Below are 16,252 nucleotides of genomic sequence, written 5' to 3' on the forward strand. Positions count from 1 at the left end.
GCCAATATTAGTATCGTGTTGCTTTCATGACAGATGAAATTTTTCAGTCTCCCCTTTGATGGAGGTGCATTACTTCTAAAGTCCATAGCCAACCTCCTACCCAGCTGTGAGGGCTGAATGAGCCAGCAGGTCTAGAATGGCAGTGATAGTTGCCAGCAGAAGGGCTTGAGAACAACACTGAGGAAGGGCTTCAAGAAGGTCTCCTGTTCAGAGTAAGAAGGGTTTGTGGGTTTTCTTTCCCATCCAAACTTTCCGATACGAAAACTTCTCTTTTTTCAACTGGCTAAGAATGCGAAGCACTCGCCTGTCATAGTTCTGTCTTCCTCCCCCTTCCTCCTGACTTGAGCGATAATTATTTATTTCATAGCTGAAAAACCTGCTAAAGTTAAAGAAAGTGTGTCCCACTGCTCCGATGTCAGGCTAAGCTCCAGGCTAAAGACAGTCATTGCGCGAAGTGCACAGAGGAGGTTAAGAACAATAAGCAGCTGAAGAAGTTTACAGCTTGGGGATGCAACAGGAGGTCCCTCCAGCTCAGTCATAACTCTGCTCTGCCTGGTGGCCAGTCTGTGCCAAATAAGAAAAAAAATTACTCTATCTCTAATGATAGTCTGACTTTAGAATCCCAGTGCTTCTTCCCATGGTATTGCGGGCTTTTCTGCTACATCTGAGATTTTATTAATACTAAAGGGGCTGGCAAATGGATTTCAGGTTTATTGAAATGGATGTTCCTGTAGGAGTTAAAGGAATAGTGCTATAACCAAGTATTAGTATCCAGCATGGTCCCAGTTACAGGCCTGAAAGGCTGTCTTCCTGTGCAATTGTTTCATTCTGTACAGCAAAATTAATCCACCTTTTCCCAAAGGTCTGCTGCTCAATAACAAGGTTCAAAAAGAGCTCAAGGGTTTAGGAATGACTCGGGAATCTGTACTATCGTTGTGCAGTGTCCTGAGCACAGACAGCTCAGCGTTCCTGCCTTGCAGCTGAGGCTCTGGACTGGGGAGGGGAGGGAGGTTTCGCACTAATAGCAGTGACCACCATTTAAATGTTAAGACTCATAGCCAAAAGAGATCTATGACTCTGATTTATTTTATTACAGTGATAGTTAAGGTTTCTCACTAATTGAGCTCACCTCTTGGCACTATGTTGGGAAGAGAATTTCTGAGTAAATTGATTCAGTGACTGTCCCTTGCTGTGAACATATTCTTGTAGATCCTTTCTCGCATCCCAACAATAGTAGCTACATATGCATTTTGGGTAGTGTGAAAAATAAGAGGCTGCAAAAATTCACCAGTCAAGACACCGTGTGGGTGAATGGATTTTGCCAGTGTACTTACAGGGATTAATAGGACCTAAAGCCTTACATGTACTTTTGAGTAATGATGCTGTTTTGCTACAGTGTCTTTCTAAGCATTGAATCTTCATGGCCATTTTATTGAAGCTTCGAAGCTTTTTTATTGAAGCATTTTATTGAAGCTTTGAATCGTAATACACTGTAACACATAACAAAGTAACTCCGAAGGAAGGCTTCCTGTTTAATGACATAGCAAACAGTTTGAGTCTGAAATTGATTTTTTTAGGTGACAAAGGTGAGTTTAGGTGACAAAGTTGAGTTTAGAAAACAAAATCAGTTACCCACAGGCCAGGATCGACAGGACATGAAGTAGCCCACTGGAGGCAAACGAGGCATGCTTTTGACAGGTAAATTTCTTGAAGGTCTGCTTCTGCTGTACTACATAAGTGAAGTTATCAATATAGAGCTTGATAAAGAGAGGAAAAAGAGTATTCTTTTTCCCCTCTGATGATAGCTTCATAGGTTTCAATCCTGCAAAGTCTTTTAGTAAGACTTTATTTAGTGTATGCAGTTCTAATTGAACAGATGGAAGTCTTTGCAGAGAAAGATAAATGTATACGTACAAGACTCGATGTCGTATTCTCCAGATAAATTACACTTGTATTCTCTTTACAAAATGTTTGCCTATTTGAGCCTGATTTCAGGCTTGGGGTTTTTGGATGCTCTTCAGCCTTTCCCGTTTTCCGTGCAGGCTGTCTGAGGTGTTTCACACACAGCAAGCTGCTCATCTCTGCTAATACATTGTGCCTGTTGCTTACACCGTGTCCCACCTGCTGCTTCTACAGGAGATTGTTTCGCCTTGCATATGTGTATTACATGTTGGCAATTATTATTTCTTACAGTAGTTCGTGATTTCCAGCATTCTATTCTCCAAATGATTGGGGGTTATTACAGTCTAATAGTTTTTCCTGTCAGTGGTATTGTATTTTATTTATTGGCTGCCAGAAGCGATGTGATGCCTTTTATAACTCCATTAGTCAAAATATACTTAGCATATTTAAGATTCAAATAGCAAGTCTGTTACAGATTATTTTGATTTAATGTTTCTTTTCAATCCAGCAATCGGACCGCTATCTTCAGAACTAATGATCTCATTTTTAAATATTAAGCTCTTCTTGTAAGGGAGGGGATGTCTAGTGACATAGTTTTTGTATTGTTAAATATGAAAAACCTGTGCATTGTATACAACTTATAGTGGTTCTGCAAGGGCTAATGGACAAAGTTTTAAATAGGGGTATGCAATATTTTTTACTTAACTTCTGGACTTCCTATTCCTGTGCATTTAAATTAGTCTTCTAAAAAGTGAAAGGATTATAATTATAATTTAAAATCCTTCTTGGTCTTTTTATAAAAAGCAGGAAGGAAACTCTCTGATGGCAGATTTGAATATGCAATCTGTGTTACTTTTGAATAATCATGGTGATGAGATCGCTCTGTGTTAGTTGCAATAATTACACATTTTTTTCAATAATCATACCTAATAGTACTGGGAGAGAGACTGAACCAAATTGGACATATTGCCATAGAAGGGTGGATCGCAAGTTGGTTTTTTGTTCGTTGTGTCTTCCCGCTCTGTGCTATAAGGAGATCCAGGAGGATTTGCCAAAGCTAGTAAAAAGCATGAAGGAAGAGCTTCAGAATTGGTTAAGTTGCTTTTGCAAAGGATGGTAAACTTTTTAATAAGCCATCATGAAGCATGTGTATTCCATGTTGCAAAATGCTTAGGAGATGCACACAATTCAAAATAGATGCCCCATCAGGAGGTTATCCAGACAATGTATTAAGTTCTAATGTCATAAGTTCTTAGGTGTGTCAAGGGAGAAAGAAAAACCTGCAGGTGTTCTGCCAGTTTGTGGAGGCAGTGAGAAGTATCCAAGTGGTGTGGGAGCTCTTTGGTGTTGCTTCCGCTGAATATGTGTGCTATAGAAAGCCCAATAGATTGTGGTACTTGTGGAAACATGGGGTTTTCTAGGAGTGCTGATTTGTTTATTCCCAGATAGAGGCTTCCATGAACGTATTTGTTAATTACATGCTTCTTTCTATAAAGAAAAAAATCGGGGATCTAATCCTAAGAATAGATACTGGGACGTTGACCAAAGGTTACTTATTCCAGAATCAAGTCTCCAATGTTGGGCAGGTAGAGTAACAGGGCCAGCATAACATGATACCTCCCCAAAATACTTTCCTAGCTTCCAATTTTAAGTTTGGAGATTTCCTCAGTAAAAGGTGGAGTCTTTGTATTAAATATCCCTCAGTGGGTTTAATTTGCTCAGTTGCTTTCAGAATGCATGTGTATTAGTACCTTCTAGCAAGAGGAGGTTCTGCAGGTTAACTGTGCGTTATTAAGAGAGTCGCTGCCTTTTGTTTGTTGGAACCTGGCACACAGCAATGCCATTTATTGCCGGCTAACTCTTGTGTCAGGAGAGAATGAGCAAGCAGTCCCAACTTACCTTCTTGGCGCGAGTTTCAGCCTTCTGTGGTTTGCAGGTACAGCCCTCCAAAAGCACGGGAATTTTCATTTCTATGATGTATAATGGGACTAAATGCATGTCTAAAGTTGTGTGTTAAAAGGATTAGAACTTAAACCTATTCATCCATTTTTCTGGACAACGCTACAAAACGTAAGCCACGGGAGCGTGTTGCATATGTGCTCACCTAAAGCTGCGTGCAGCCTGTGTCAAGAGAGGGAGGGCTGAGTGTCTGTGTTTATGCAGGATTGCTATTTTGGCTAATTTTTGCCACTCTTACTAATTTGAATTTGATAATGCATAAATACTAATTGACAGGATTGTTGGCTTTCTTACATGTTATTTTCCTTTCCTAGCTGCGGCAATTAGTTAATATGTGCATCAACCCGGATCCAGAGAAGCGACCAGACGTAACCTATGTCTACGATGTAGCGAAACGTATGCATGCACACACTGCGAGCAGCTAAAGAGACGGCAGATCATGAAGAAAAAAGCGGAAATAACCAAGTATTTTAAGAAAATCATCCCACCTCTTTGTTTGTGTTACTGAAATGTAATTATTTGAAGCTTACTGTTGTGCTTTGAATTGTAAGCCGATTTATATACAAGCTTTGTTGTTTTCTGTTTATTTCTATTTTTTTGTACTTTTTACTAACTTGCAGTTTTACAACAGGTTTCAATATGTAAAGCATAACTTTACAAGATACCGAGAACCACTGTTTTCCATATTAAGTGGGTTCAGGTGTATTTTAATAACAAAATCGTGTTCAGTTGGGCCTCAGTTCTAAAACACAGTTGCACTTTTGCACATGATACAGATATTAGGCTTATTATCCAGAAGCAAAATGTCTGAATCTCTCACCTTCTTAGTAATTTATGTACAGTATGAATCAGCACCATTAACTTTATTTTAGTCTTTGTTCTAAGAGGGACATAATTATTGTAGAAGGTTATTGTATTTTATATTGAATTGTAGTTTGCAGTTCTCGGTGTAGGAGTAGACAGGCGATAGGATTAGTTCTCTGCTTGCCAAATGTGATGGGGAAAATAGTTTCAGGAAAAATTATTGCGCTGAAATTTTTGCAACATCCTTTTTTTCTTTTGTTATTCTGTCATAGTGCACAGAAAACGCTTGTTGGAGGTTTTCTGGGAAAATTTAAGGTGTTGATTCTGCAATCTGATCGTTTTCAATAGACTTGTGCAGCACTGCCCTGGGGCAATAGGAGTCTGCATAGTTAAGTCTTAAAACCCTGCAGATGCTTCTCGTAGCAAATCGGGTTCTTTTGAGGCTAGCCGTTAGGAGACGGCCTGATTAAAAGATGTGATCTCTAAGTTACAACCTCCCGACTGTTTACGTATGTGCCACTGTTTGTAGATTTTTGTGTTTAAAATAATTTGAATGACCTCACAGTACATTTAAATTTTTAATATTTTTTTTTAAATACAGAAACCTTTTGGAAAAGATAAGTGTAGTATAACACCAAATGTATTCTTCATGAGTATCTGGTTTTGTATTCTGAGAACTAGTTTTATACTTGGCAAAAGTAAATTCTAGCTTTTATATTTAAGAGAAAGTTGCCACTTCTTCATTTGGGAAATAAATATATATATGCAAAATGTCTTGCAAATACTTTATTAGTTGAAAAGGAAATTCAGGATATTTTTGTTAGACCTTAGTACCTTTTCAGGTATGCTTCAATAATATTTGTATTGTTAAGGAAGGAAGATGTCTTGTTTTTAAATGTGATAAAAATGGAGAATGGACTGAAATGTCTTGAGTTTCAAGACTGAACTTTTTATTCAGAACTGTAAAGACATAACTTTTACCAGTGATATTGCTAAGAAGCTGTTACGGTCAGTTAAATCTTTTTCCTTATGTGGGTAAAAAGAAATCAGTTCAAATAAAAGCAGCGCGATGTACATGCACATGTGGGTTCTAGATGCAGTCAGTTCCCTGCATGCTCAGATTTTTTCTGTTTGTTTCTCTGTGCAGCTTTAATTTTTCATTTGATATAATGCTCAAAGAATAAAAATCCAGATGTGGAGTTAGTTTGTGGATGAAACGTTCAAGCCTAGGTCAGGGGTTTTTCTAGTTTCGTATTTTTTAAAACTACAAATACTATGAAAATTGTGTTTGGCAAAATACAGGAGTTTTTAAATACTATGTGCCAGATCATCAGCTTATCTTAATACATATTTTTAATTTTTCGTTCCAGATTTTGTAGGTTGAATCCTTAGTTTTCCTTCTAGCTTCTGTGTATACCTAATCTTGTAGGATTTCAGTGGAACAATTTGTAGGGAAGTATTTGAGAAACCTTGGTTTGTGTCTAGCAGCCTCTACACTTGTTTTCATTTATTATCTGATGATTGCATTTTAAAAATGATGGTTATGTTCTATAACAATAGTTCATATACCATGTAATGAAATGGTTTGTATTGGGAAAGGCAGCACAATAGGTGCTTGACTGCCAGGATTAGCTCTTAATATGCACAAGTAGTCAAACCACTTTTTTTTTTTTTTTCTGAAATGTACTAGAACATTTAAAAATCACCGAAAGAAACCTCTCAACACAGTCAGGCTATTTGCATCTAATATTATGCATCAAATATTGAACTTTCCCGGAAAGAAACCAATAATAGATTTTTATTTTTTTTTCCTTATGTCTGGAAGGATGCATTGAGTAAAGAAATCATGAGTTAAGAGTTTGCAAATGTGCATACTTAAGCATTTAATTCTTTTTATTGTTGGTTTTTTAGTATTTATGGTTAAATGTTGTGCTGAGGAGAAGAAATAGTTGTTCCTATTTTAAAATTTGTAAAATGAATGGTACAGATGACTCTGGTACCGAACTTTATAATTCAGAAGCCCATATGGGTTAATAGAACTGCTTATATGTAACTGGGGATTGTGGAATCTATCCCCCAAGTAAAGCACCTAGTAACATACGAAAATGGTAAGTCTGTTACAACATGTCCATGTGTGCTACACACTTATAAAATATTTTCTTCTATAAAACACTGTTCTATTTTTTTGTATGTCATTGATGGTAACATTTGGCACTATTTATTTTAAGCTATGGCATTACATGTTTATTTTCTTTAAAAAGAACGTGTTACATTTCTAACCAAAATGTTTGGCTAGCTCTTCCTTTTCTTTCAGTAGTGCTCAAGTATTAACTTGCTTCATGAGTAAACTTTGTGCTTTGAATGACATTGCATAAAGTCTTTGTCTTGTCAGCTCCCCCGCTGTGCATTAAGCTAATAGAAATAAAACATACAGATATTAAATATAATGTAAAAATGATAGTGTTTCTATGATATTTTTTCAAACTTTTCTTGTTACAGATATATATATATATATATATGTTACAGTAGATGGTACCTATCTTGTGGACAGTTTATTGCTTCCAGTAGTTGATAATACATGAGTTTTCTTGACTGTAACAAAAGGCAGTACTTTCAAAAAATCTCTTTTTGTATTATTCACAACATATATTCACAATTAACCCAAAAGAGTGTTTTTATCTAAAACTGAAAAGCAAATCTAAAGTCATTTTCAAACCATGTGAAAATGCCTGAAAGGTGTAAGAAGACCTCCCATTATGGCCCCAGTCCTGTGAGCTCACGTTTATAAGTAGGCTGGTTTTTATGTAATTTCAGTAATTTTGAGTGAACCTCATATACACACATGAATAAATAGTAATCGGTAGGGTACACATGATGTGTTCAGCTCACTTTTTGTACTTTCTGTATGTCACTAGTTTGGTAGCAGGGAATAATGTGGTTTTTTCCCCCTCTTCTGTTGCACTCTAATGATCCAGCTACCAATTGTAGGAGTGGGCAATAGAAGTATGTTGTCTTTTTGTAATGAGCAGAAACTTTAAAAGCATACCAATGTACCAGAAGATGAAATACAGTATTAGAAGTGTCTGAGAAGGCTGGTGTTTTATTCATGCTCATGATTAAGAAAGCCATAGAGTGAAATTCTTGACAGAGGCTTGGAAATGGAGAAGGACTTCTTGTGCCAGTGGTTCTCAGATATCTCTGAACGGGACCCAGAATCACAGTGATGTTTGTTTTCGGCAATCTGTCCACTGAATCTCTGTCTTTGCTGTTATACAGCGAGATGAGAATCTTAATGGCTGAATTTGAATGCTGGTGGTGAATGCTGTGTCAGGTATTTGAGCTTCTAGGAACAGGAGGTTGATGTGAGGGAGAGTCAACGAAGGCCTTCAAGTCTTGCTTTGTGGAGAGTTAATTTAATCTGGAAGTAAAGGTGCTGGATAGCAGAGTTCAAATCACTGCTTTTCCATCATTTTTCATACTACTTTGACAGTCAGAAGTTTTTTCCAACCCTGCCACCCCACATCATCTAGCCAGTGGCGGTGCTGGTCTTCTGAATTTCTGATCTCTGCTCTGGGTGAATAACTAAACCTTTCTGCCAAGATCACCCAAGGAGGGAAATACTGGTGCTGGGCATGCCCAGTGGGGCGTTACTTGTGTTTCCAAACATGTTTGAAAAAGAACCTTAAAAATCGATTTGAATCTTTATTCCTTTCCCTGAACCTTGTTCTTCAGTTGATGCTTTTAAAAAATTGTTTCCCTTTCATATTCGCTTCTGAAGTCCTACGATTCCTCTCTTCTACCGCTTCTGCTTCATCTGGCCTGTTGTCTGCTCTGCCTTCTTCCTGATTTGAAGTCCTCCATGGCTAGTTTTCCTAGTGGCCATTAGTTTGCTTCTTTCTTTGTGACTTTGCTAAACTCAACCCATTTCTGTCTCCTCAAATTTTATCCCTCACCATGGGCAGCCCTATTTCCCCCCCACCAACCTGGTAAGTACTTAACTCCATTGTTCTTCATTCTGTTTTTCCAGTCCGATGCCTTTGATTTCTGGTTTCAGACAGATTTTCTCACTGCCTCAATCATTCCCATGACCTTGTCTTTACTAAATACTGTTCACTTTATTATCTCTCATTTCTAAATTCCCTTTCTCTGATCGCTACCTGCTCTCTTTCAGCTTATCTGTCTTTCTCTCTCCTCTACCCTGTCACTCACTCCTTTTGGGATCTCCAGTCTATTAACCTTTCTGACTCCTGTACTCTTCTCAGCTGCCTCCTTCCTTCATTGGCCTCACTTCCTTTGACTTGCTGGTCTTTATTTTCATCTCTCTCTGCTTCTCTATACATGGTTTCTTTGGTTGCTTCTCACATTGCCCTGTCTTCATTTCTCTCCCCAGACATTTTTTCTTGTAATTTCTTAATTTCCATTCCTGGCTTTCCAAATATCTCTGAAGAGTATGTCAGCACAACACAGCTTTGGACTCAGCTCTGCGTTACCTCCTTTAATTCTCCTTTCAAATGGACATTTTAACCACTTTTATCCCACCTTCCCCCCCCCACCCCTTATTCAGCTTGCTTGCAGATTTGATGTTTTAGTTCTCCATTCATTGTTGATACAAAATGTATCTTCAAAACCAAACCTGATTTTGCATGATGAGATCTTTTTCAAAATTGCACCACATCTCAGAATTGGTTTCTGAACTGGGCTTCTCTGCCTCTTAAATACATGAGTTTGCCCCTTTTATTTCTTAACCTTTTATGCGCCTTTCCTTTCCCTGAATGACTTCTTCCTCTTTAAATCCCTCTCATTTCCTTCACTAGCAACCAAGTTTCTCTTTCCCCTTGTCTTGAAGGGGATGGCAGCCATCATCTTAACTGGTTCTCGTTCTTAATACTTTGCCCTTTATTCCCCATTGTCATCCCCTAATTTCATGTACCTGAACATCCGCCCTCCAATTTCAAGTTTTTTGGCTTTACGCTTTAATTTGAATGCCCCAAAAATCTGGTGCTTCCTTCCCCAGTTTGGTTCTCCCACAGTTCTATCTCCAGATGATTCCTTGAGTATCGAGCCACAGTCTCAGACCTGTTCAGATTCAAAGATCTAATTTTTATTCCTAACTCCCTCTAGGCTATTTTCTAACATCTCTGACAATTTTACTTGCCTATTTTCCAGGGCCACAACCTTTCTATCTCTGACACTTCTCCCATGCCTGCGCATCAAATGTCTCAAAGTTAGTAGTATCAGATTCCAGCCCTCTTCACTATCTGTGTTCTTTCTTATCTTTTATCTTCACTGTTTTAACCTCTGTGTCATTTTGACTTCTCCCTTCAAAGTATCAAAACTGACAGGACTAAACTCCTGTCTTTGGGCTTTAGCTGTTTCATGTGCTGAAGAAGGAATTCCACCAAATTACTACTTGTTTTGTGTTTTTAAGCCACTTGAGTCCCACAGATTTGGTCTTATTTCAGGACTATAGAGCTGGAATAGATTCTGTTCCTCCGGGTACTTGGAATTTGGGCCTTGAGTTAGTTTTCTACTACTTCAGTTACAAAGCTTTTGCCCTTCATTTCTTTATGTATTTACTGTATGTAACTTCGTCTTGTCTCATTTCTGCGCATACGGCTAACAGTTGTCTTTTGTTGTAGCACCTTGATTTCAGTACTTTTGCCATTGCTTGAAATAAGAGTGTGCTTAAGAGCTTCACTGGCTGGGTCCAGAGTGATGGGCACAATGCTCCTTTGTTACTGGCCTCTCTTACTTGCTGCGCTCTGTAACTTGCCGCCCAACTGAAGAGGGACTGTATTGCACTGCGGGGCAGTGTAGATACGGTTGAGCCAGCTGCAAACAAGGTAGCCTGTATACTTACAGCAATACTGCAAGTTCTTAGCTAAATGTTTGTTTGTCCTGTAGGTCTAGAACTGAGCTCTGTGCTGTGCTACTTCATCCACGCTACCCTAATTTAAAGCCAAATCAGATGTGCCTGTATGGTGGACTGCGTGGTTTTCTGTGGAGGTGCACTATCAGACTTCCCAATTTTAGCAGGCCTTCAGATTTGGAAGAATGTGTGTTTGCAGAGACTCACTGTTGATCAGATGGTCTGATCTTTGACTGCTCATAATTATCCTCATATATATGTTGAAATCAAGAAGCAAAATTCTCCATAAAACTAAGAAGTTTGGGGTTTTGGGGCTGTAGGATGTAGAGCTGAATGTGAGATTGGCGTGTGTGGGTATACACATGTTTAATCACTGTTTATTTGCACCAGAATAATTCTTCTATTTTAGAGCATCAGTTTCTTGTTGGCACAAAACAAAGACTTTTAAAGTATTTTTCAGGTTTTATGTTTATTCTTTGTTGCTAGTTTGTATCATGTCATACCACTAGTTAATTTGTTCTTCTACAACTGCCTTAATTATGGGTGGGGGCCTTATACCTTTTGTCTAATAGAAATCTTCTGTTCATATGGAAATAAAAATAAATGAAGAAATTAGGTGTGTCGAGTCCTTCCTGATAGTTGCGCTTTAAATCCCAGCAACGGAAAGAGGCCTCAAACTGGACAGCAATGGTCCCCAGGGTAGAGCAGAGATGTTCTGGGCATCCCTGCTTCGTCCCCACCCCCTAGCTCCTCATTCTCAGGCTTTCCTGGGGCACTTGCTGGGGGCACGGCACTGCCAGTGTATCGAGGGCTAGTAGAAACTTGGGAACTGAAATGTTGATGCTGTCCTGCTTATGTTCCTGTGGTATCCTTTCTCAGTGTGAATAGGAAATCTCCCATTTAAAAATTACCAGGAAGATCTTTGCTATTGTTATACAACTATATACATTGCTCTTCACATATTTTGCATTAAAACTGTGTCTGCTGTTACAAAGAGAATTTTAAATCATGCAAAGGCTCTCAGTTTGCTTTTTAATGTGTTGCTACACTTCTGCACGCTTCATTTGCTGGTCGTTTCTTTAATTTCAGTCACGCTGGACTGTTACAAAGGTGTTCACTAAAGATAAGTATTGCAGTGTCTGGTAAGATTTTGTTGGGAGAGGGGAAGAAGGGAAGCGTTCATTGATTTGTTTGAATTTGGCTGCTGATTGTGCTTGAATCCAAGGTTGTCCAAGCTCCTGCTGAGAGCAGAGTCGATGCTGAATCCAGACCAGGGCTCAGGGCTTCAGCCAGTTGGATCCTGACAACCTCTGGGGATAGAGATTGTGCAGCTTCTCTGGGCAGCCAGCTCTAGTGCTTAGCGAGCTTCACTGTTTTCCTTGTGTTTGGTCAGAAACTCCTCCGTTACAAATAATGGGCCATTGTTTGTTCTCCTGCCACTCCTCCAATGTTCTTACCTTTTTTGCAATGTAAAGGCAACTTTTGAAACAAACGGAGAACTTGTGATGTTTTATTTTCTCAAACTGTTGTTGCAAATGAATAAATATGTTCATGTAGTACTTCTGTATCCTGTATGACACGTACGCTATATTCGTTTACTACTTGTGTGTAAAATAAAATTTTTGGAAGTAAAACTTCGATTTAGAAGTTGTGATGTTTATGACCTGCGTGTTCTCAATTGTTATCTTTTAAATCTACTAGATGTTTCCTGGGAGAGCACAGTTCTTGCCTGCCTCGGTGAAGCAGGGAAGGCGGGATCCTGAACATAACTTTGCATTTCTGTCTTCTGGAGCCTCCCTGGAGAAAGGTAGCTTACCACCAGGGCTGGGATGGGAAGGAAGCTAACACGCATCAGAAAAACTGGTGCTTATGAGAACTCTACTCTTAAACTCTCATGTGCTGGTGGAAACTTGCCTATCAAAACTGAGATTCAAGGAGGAAAATGACCTGAGGGGGCACGCGTGTGTAGTTTTCGGAGTAGTCGTTGGTTTTGGTAAATTTTCCCATGTGTTAAATGAGAACTCAAAACTTGAAACTTCTGACCGCAAACTTCTTGGAAGCAAATAAAGAATATGACAAATAGATTCAGTTCCAAATTCAACAGAAATTCAGTCTTATGAGACAGTTTCCTTAAACTAAGAATAATTTTTTTGATCTTATAAAAATATCATTTAACGGTTACTGCTCTGGCAGGGTGGCGGCGGCGGCTGTATATCATTTTTGTGCTGGAGCTTTTACAAGGCATATGTTTCCCTAGACCTGCTCGTGGGCTATCGCAGCTGGCTGGGCTGTCGGGCACCTGGGACCCTTCATCTGCCTCATCCCACATTAGTGCGGCAGAGGGGACGTGGTGACCAAGTGTGGCTTGCGTAGTATTCGCTTCCACGCAGATACAGGCACGGGATGGAGCTGCACGTGCTGCTCCGTTCTCTTGCTTGCCAGCACCAGCTGCGTAGGTCAGACCCTCTGACAGCAGGAAACAGGGAAGTTAGAGGTCCTGTGTAAACACACATCTCTGATGTGCATCAAGTCCACCATGGTAGAACTTCTGATTTTCATTCATTTGTAGTAACGACTTAATATAATTCAAAAGTTTAAAAAAAAAAATTAAGAAGGAGTTGCAGATGATTCAGAGCTTTTACTCTTGTGGAAGAATATCTTATAAGGTAATTTGCATGTTGAATCCTGCAAAATTATGCTTAGCAATAATGATTTTTGTTGCTTATTCTAAAACAAATAATTATTTTAGAGTATGATTTCTCCATACTGTGATCTATTAGGACTAAAATTCTTCCTGCTCTACTTTTCCTCTCTGGATAGGAGGAATTCAAAGTCCGTTTTCATAAGCGTAGGAGGAGCCAAATGCAGTTGCAGTGATTTCAACCCCCAAAGGAGGACTTGTGCTTGAGTCCTGCCTGAGCAGCTGTAATGCTTCCGCTTGTAGCTGGAAGGGAATTCCTCCAAGGCAGAAGCTCTGCTAGACAGACATGAGTTAGCTTTCCGAGGACCACCTTAAAAAGCTCTAATGAGTTTGCAGGGAAGGAAGGGGTCTTAAAGCAATTATTATTGTGGAGGCTGTTTTTATTGCTGTGGCCTCTGTGATAGGCTTTGGAAATGTGGGGGTCTCCAGCTGCAGTATGCACTAGGCTCTATTCAAAGGAAAGGCTGCTTGTCCGTTCTCCTTTAGCTGAGAGAACTGTACGGTGTGGTTGGGGGCTAAATCACAGCCTGGCTGAAAAATCCTGCCTCAGGTGGCAGTCTTTGTAGGTAGTTTGCATGGAATATCCAGTAATTATAGTAAGTCAGTAATTTGAAGAACTACGTACAGTCATCTTGTTTCTGTAACGGAGTTGGTCCACTCCAGAGCTTCCATGGCTATGGAGGTGACTTTGACAACTCAGTCCTTGTATAACGGCAGAAATAGCACAAGGGTTGCCCTGTCTTGTTTTCGTATTTTCCTGTGGTGTGTTTTTGTTGTTGGGTTTTTTTCACGGTTTTTGGTTTGTTTGCCAAACACGTCTCACTTTAAAATTAAAATAAAATGTTCCATGTATATGGAATAATAATTTTTATAATAATAATACATTTTTATGTATATTAGCAAGGCTTACAAAATGCTGCATGCTTCTTTATAGGAAGCATTTGTAAGTTGACCTGTTGTCACACAGAGGTACTTGATACTAGCTGCCCTTCACTGTCACATTGCACTGTTGGGAATGTGAACATGTTTTGTTAAAACCTAAGGACTGATCCTATGAACATAAAACGCAAGGCATACACCTTTAAAAAAAAAAAAAAAAGGAAAGAATTCCGCATACTGCAAAATGAGGCAATTATTTGGTCTTTCCAGAACCCTGCTTCCTGTGTGTGGGTATCAGTGGTGAGTATGGCCGTTAGCAAGGCTGGCGCTGGTTCGAGCATCATTAAATAGAAGCCTGCTGACACTGGCCATTGATCCAGCAGTCGGCACAGGGCCTCTGGGCCACGGTATTTCCTCCCCCATCTCTTGCTTCTCCCTGGGGATAACCAATTGGAAGAAATGACCCACTTGCCTGGAGTTTTTAGAAGCAGTGGGCAGTTCGATGCGAATTGTCAGCTCCAGCTAGAAAGGCAAAGGATCCTGTAGTTGACCCTTATCGGTTGTTGGCATTCTGTTGCTGTAACATTTGGCCATCCCTCACAATGTCACAAATCCCAAGAAGACCTTGTGAAACTCCACCAATGCAGTATTTGTAAGGCTGTCATCTTTTAAAGCTGTCAGGATACAAAAGGGTGGTGCTTGTTTTGAGCTATAATACTTTTAAAAAAAAGTTCTGCCTAATTAGTAACGAAATGTGTGTGATGTTGAGCAATCTGTTTACAAAAACTATATTTTATTTGAAAATCACTTTATTTTTCATTCACTGAGAGTGCACAAGTTGATGACAGTTGTCCCAAATGAGTAGAAACAGATGACGTTCAGGTAATTTCCATGAAATGGAACTATTACTCATAGATACCATATTGTTCCCATTTATTGTTGGTTTTGGTCTTGGATGTTTTCTTGAAACAGCATTAATAGCTCTCAAAACTGCCACAAGCTTTTATAAAAGCAACTTGGGTATCTAATATGGTGTGCTATGAGAACTTTGCATATATTTTGCAATTCATGATTTATTTCTTTTCTGTAAGAAATCTAAATTAGACGTGGTATGATTTTGTTATTAGAGCAGTACCCAAATGCCGTACTCGTGATCACAGTCCCGTTGTAACTAAGTGGTGCATTGATTTGAGAATATTCTCTGTCTTGAGTACAGTCTCTCATCTAATTAAATAAGCTTTTGCAGTAAGTTGCTTCACGTGTTGATTTGGAACGCTGGCAGTCGTTTGCCTGCAGCAAAGTAAGTACCTTCCAAATGTATAACTCCGGCCTGCTTTATGGGACTTTTGTTGGAATTTGACCTCTTTATTTCCTCCTGATTTTTAATTTCTGACTTTGTATAGGACCATCAAGCGACTGCAAAAAGAACTGTAGATCACAATTGTAATTTATTTCACAGTAATTGAGCGTAAAATTCTGTGCTTAAAATAAAGTGCTAAAGCACAGCTTCCTTTTAAATCAGATATTCTGCAGTTCTCTCATAAACTTAAAATATGGTCAACGTTCCTTCTTTACATAGCTTCATAAGTTTATGTAATGAAAACCTGAAATAGAAATTCTCTTTGTTTGACCGTGTAAAGTGCCTCAGAGTTGAAATTGCAAAGAAATCAATTGTGTTCTTCAGACCTCTCAATAATTGTCTTTATATTCATTCTTTAAGGTCCTAACTAAGTTGAAATGCAATATTTCATTCCTGACATTTAATCCATGAAAATGCTCTTGGAGATGTATTATTCCCTTAAAATAATTTACGTGTACCCTGCAATGAACGCATGCTGCTGGAGGTATATCAGAATCTTTTTTGTTCTGCTACAGGACATAAATAGGAAACACAGACATGCCTCATTTGAAATTGCTTTATATAATTGTCATATGACAAACGTGTTGTCGTGGTCTTGGGGCTATTTTTTGTTGACATTTTTATTAAAAAAAAAAAAAAGTACAATATCAAACTAACAGCTGATGATTGCATGAACTAACAGAATCACAGAATGGTAGGGGTTGGAAGGGACCTCTGGAGATCATCTAGTCGAACCCCCTGCCAGAGCAGGGTCACCCAGAGCAGGTTGCACAGGAAT

The 16,252-nt window shown here is 39.0% G+C and overlaps 1 protein-coding gene across 3 annotated transcripts in view; it reads left to right on the forward strand.

Annotated features, from left to right (window-relative positions):
* The window catches only part of NEK7 (NIMA related kinase 7), a 79,913-nt gene extending 67,742 nt beyond the window's left edge, over positions 1–12,171 (forward strand). For all 3 annotated transcript variants that reach the window (XM_074597076.1, XM_074597078.1, XM_074597077.1), the window contains one exon: positions 4,176–12,171. In XM_074597076.1, coding sequence (XP_074453177.1) covers positions 4,176–4,286 — 111 coding nt within the window. In that variant the 3' untranslated portion in view covers positions 4,287–12,171. The remainder of the gene's footprint in view (positions 1–4,175) is intronic.
* The last annotated feature ends 4,081 nt before the right edge of the window (positions 12,172–16,252 follow it).

Source organism: Larus michahellis, chromosome 8 (genome assembly GCF_964199755.1).
Source record: "Larus michahellis chromosome 8, bLarMic1.1, whole genome shotgun sequence".
NCBI lineage: Eukaryota > Metazoa > Chordata > Aves > Charadriiformes > Laridae > Larus > Larus michahellis.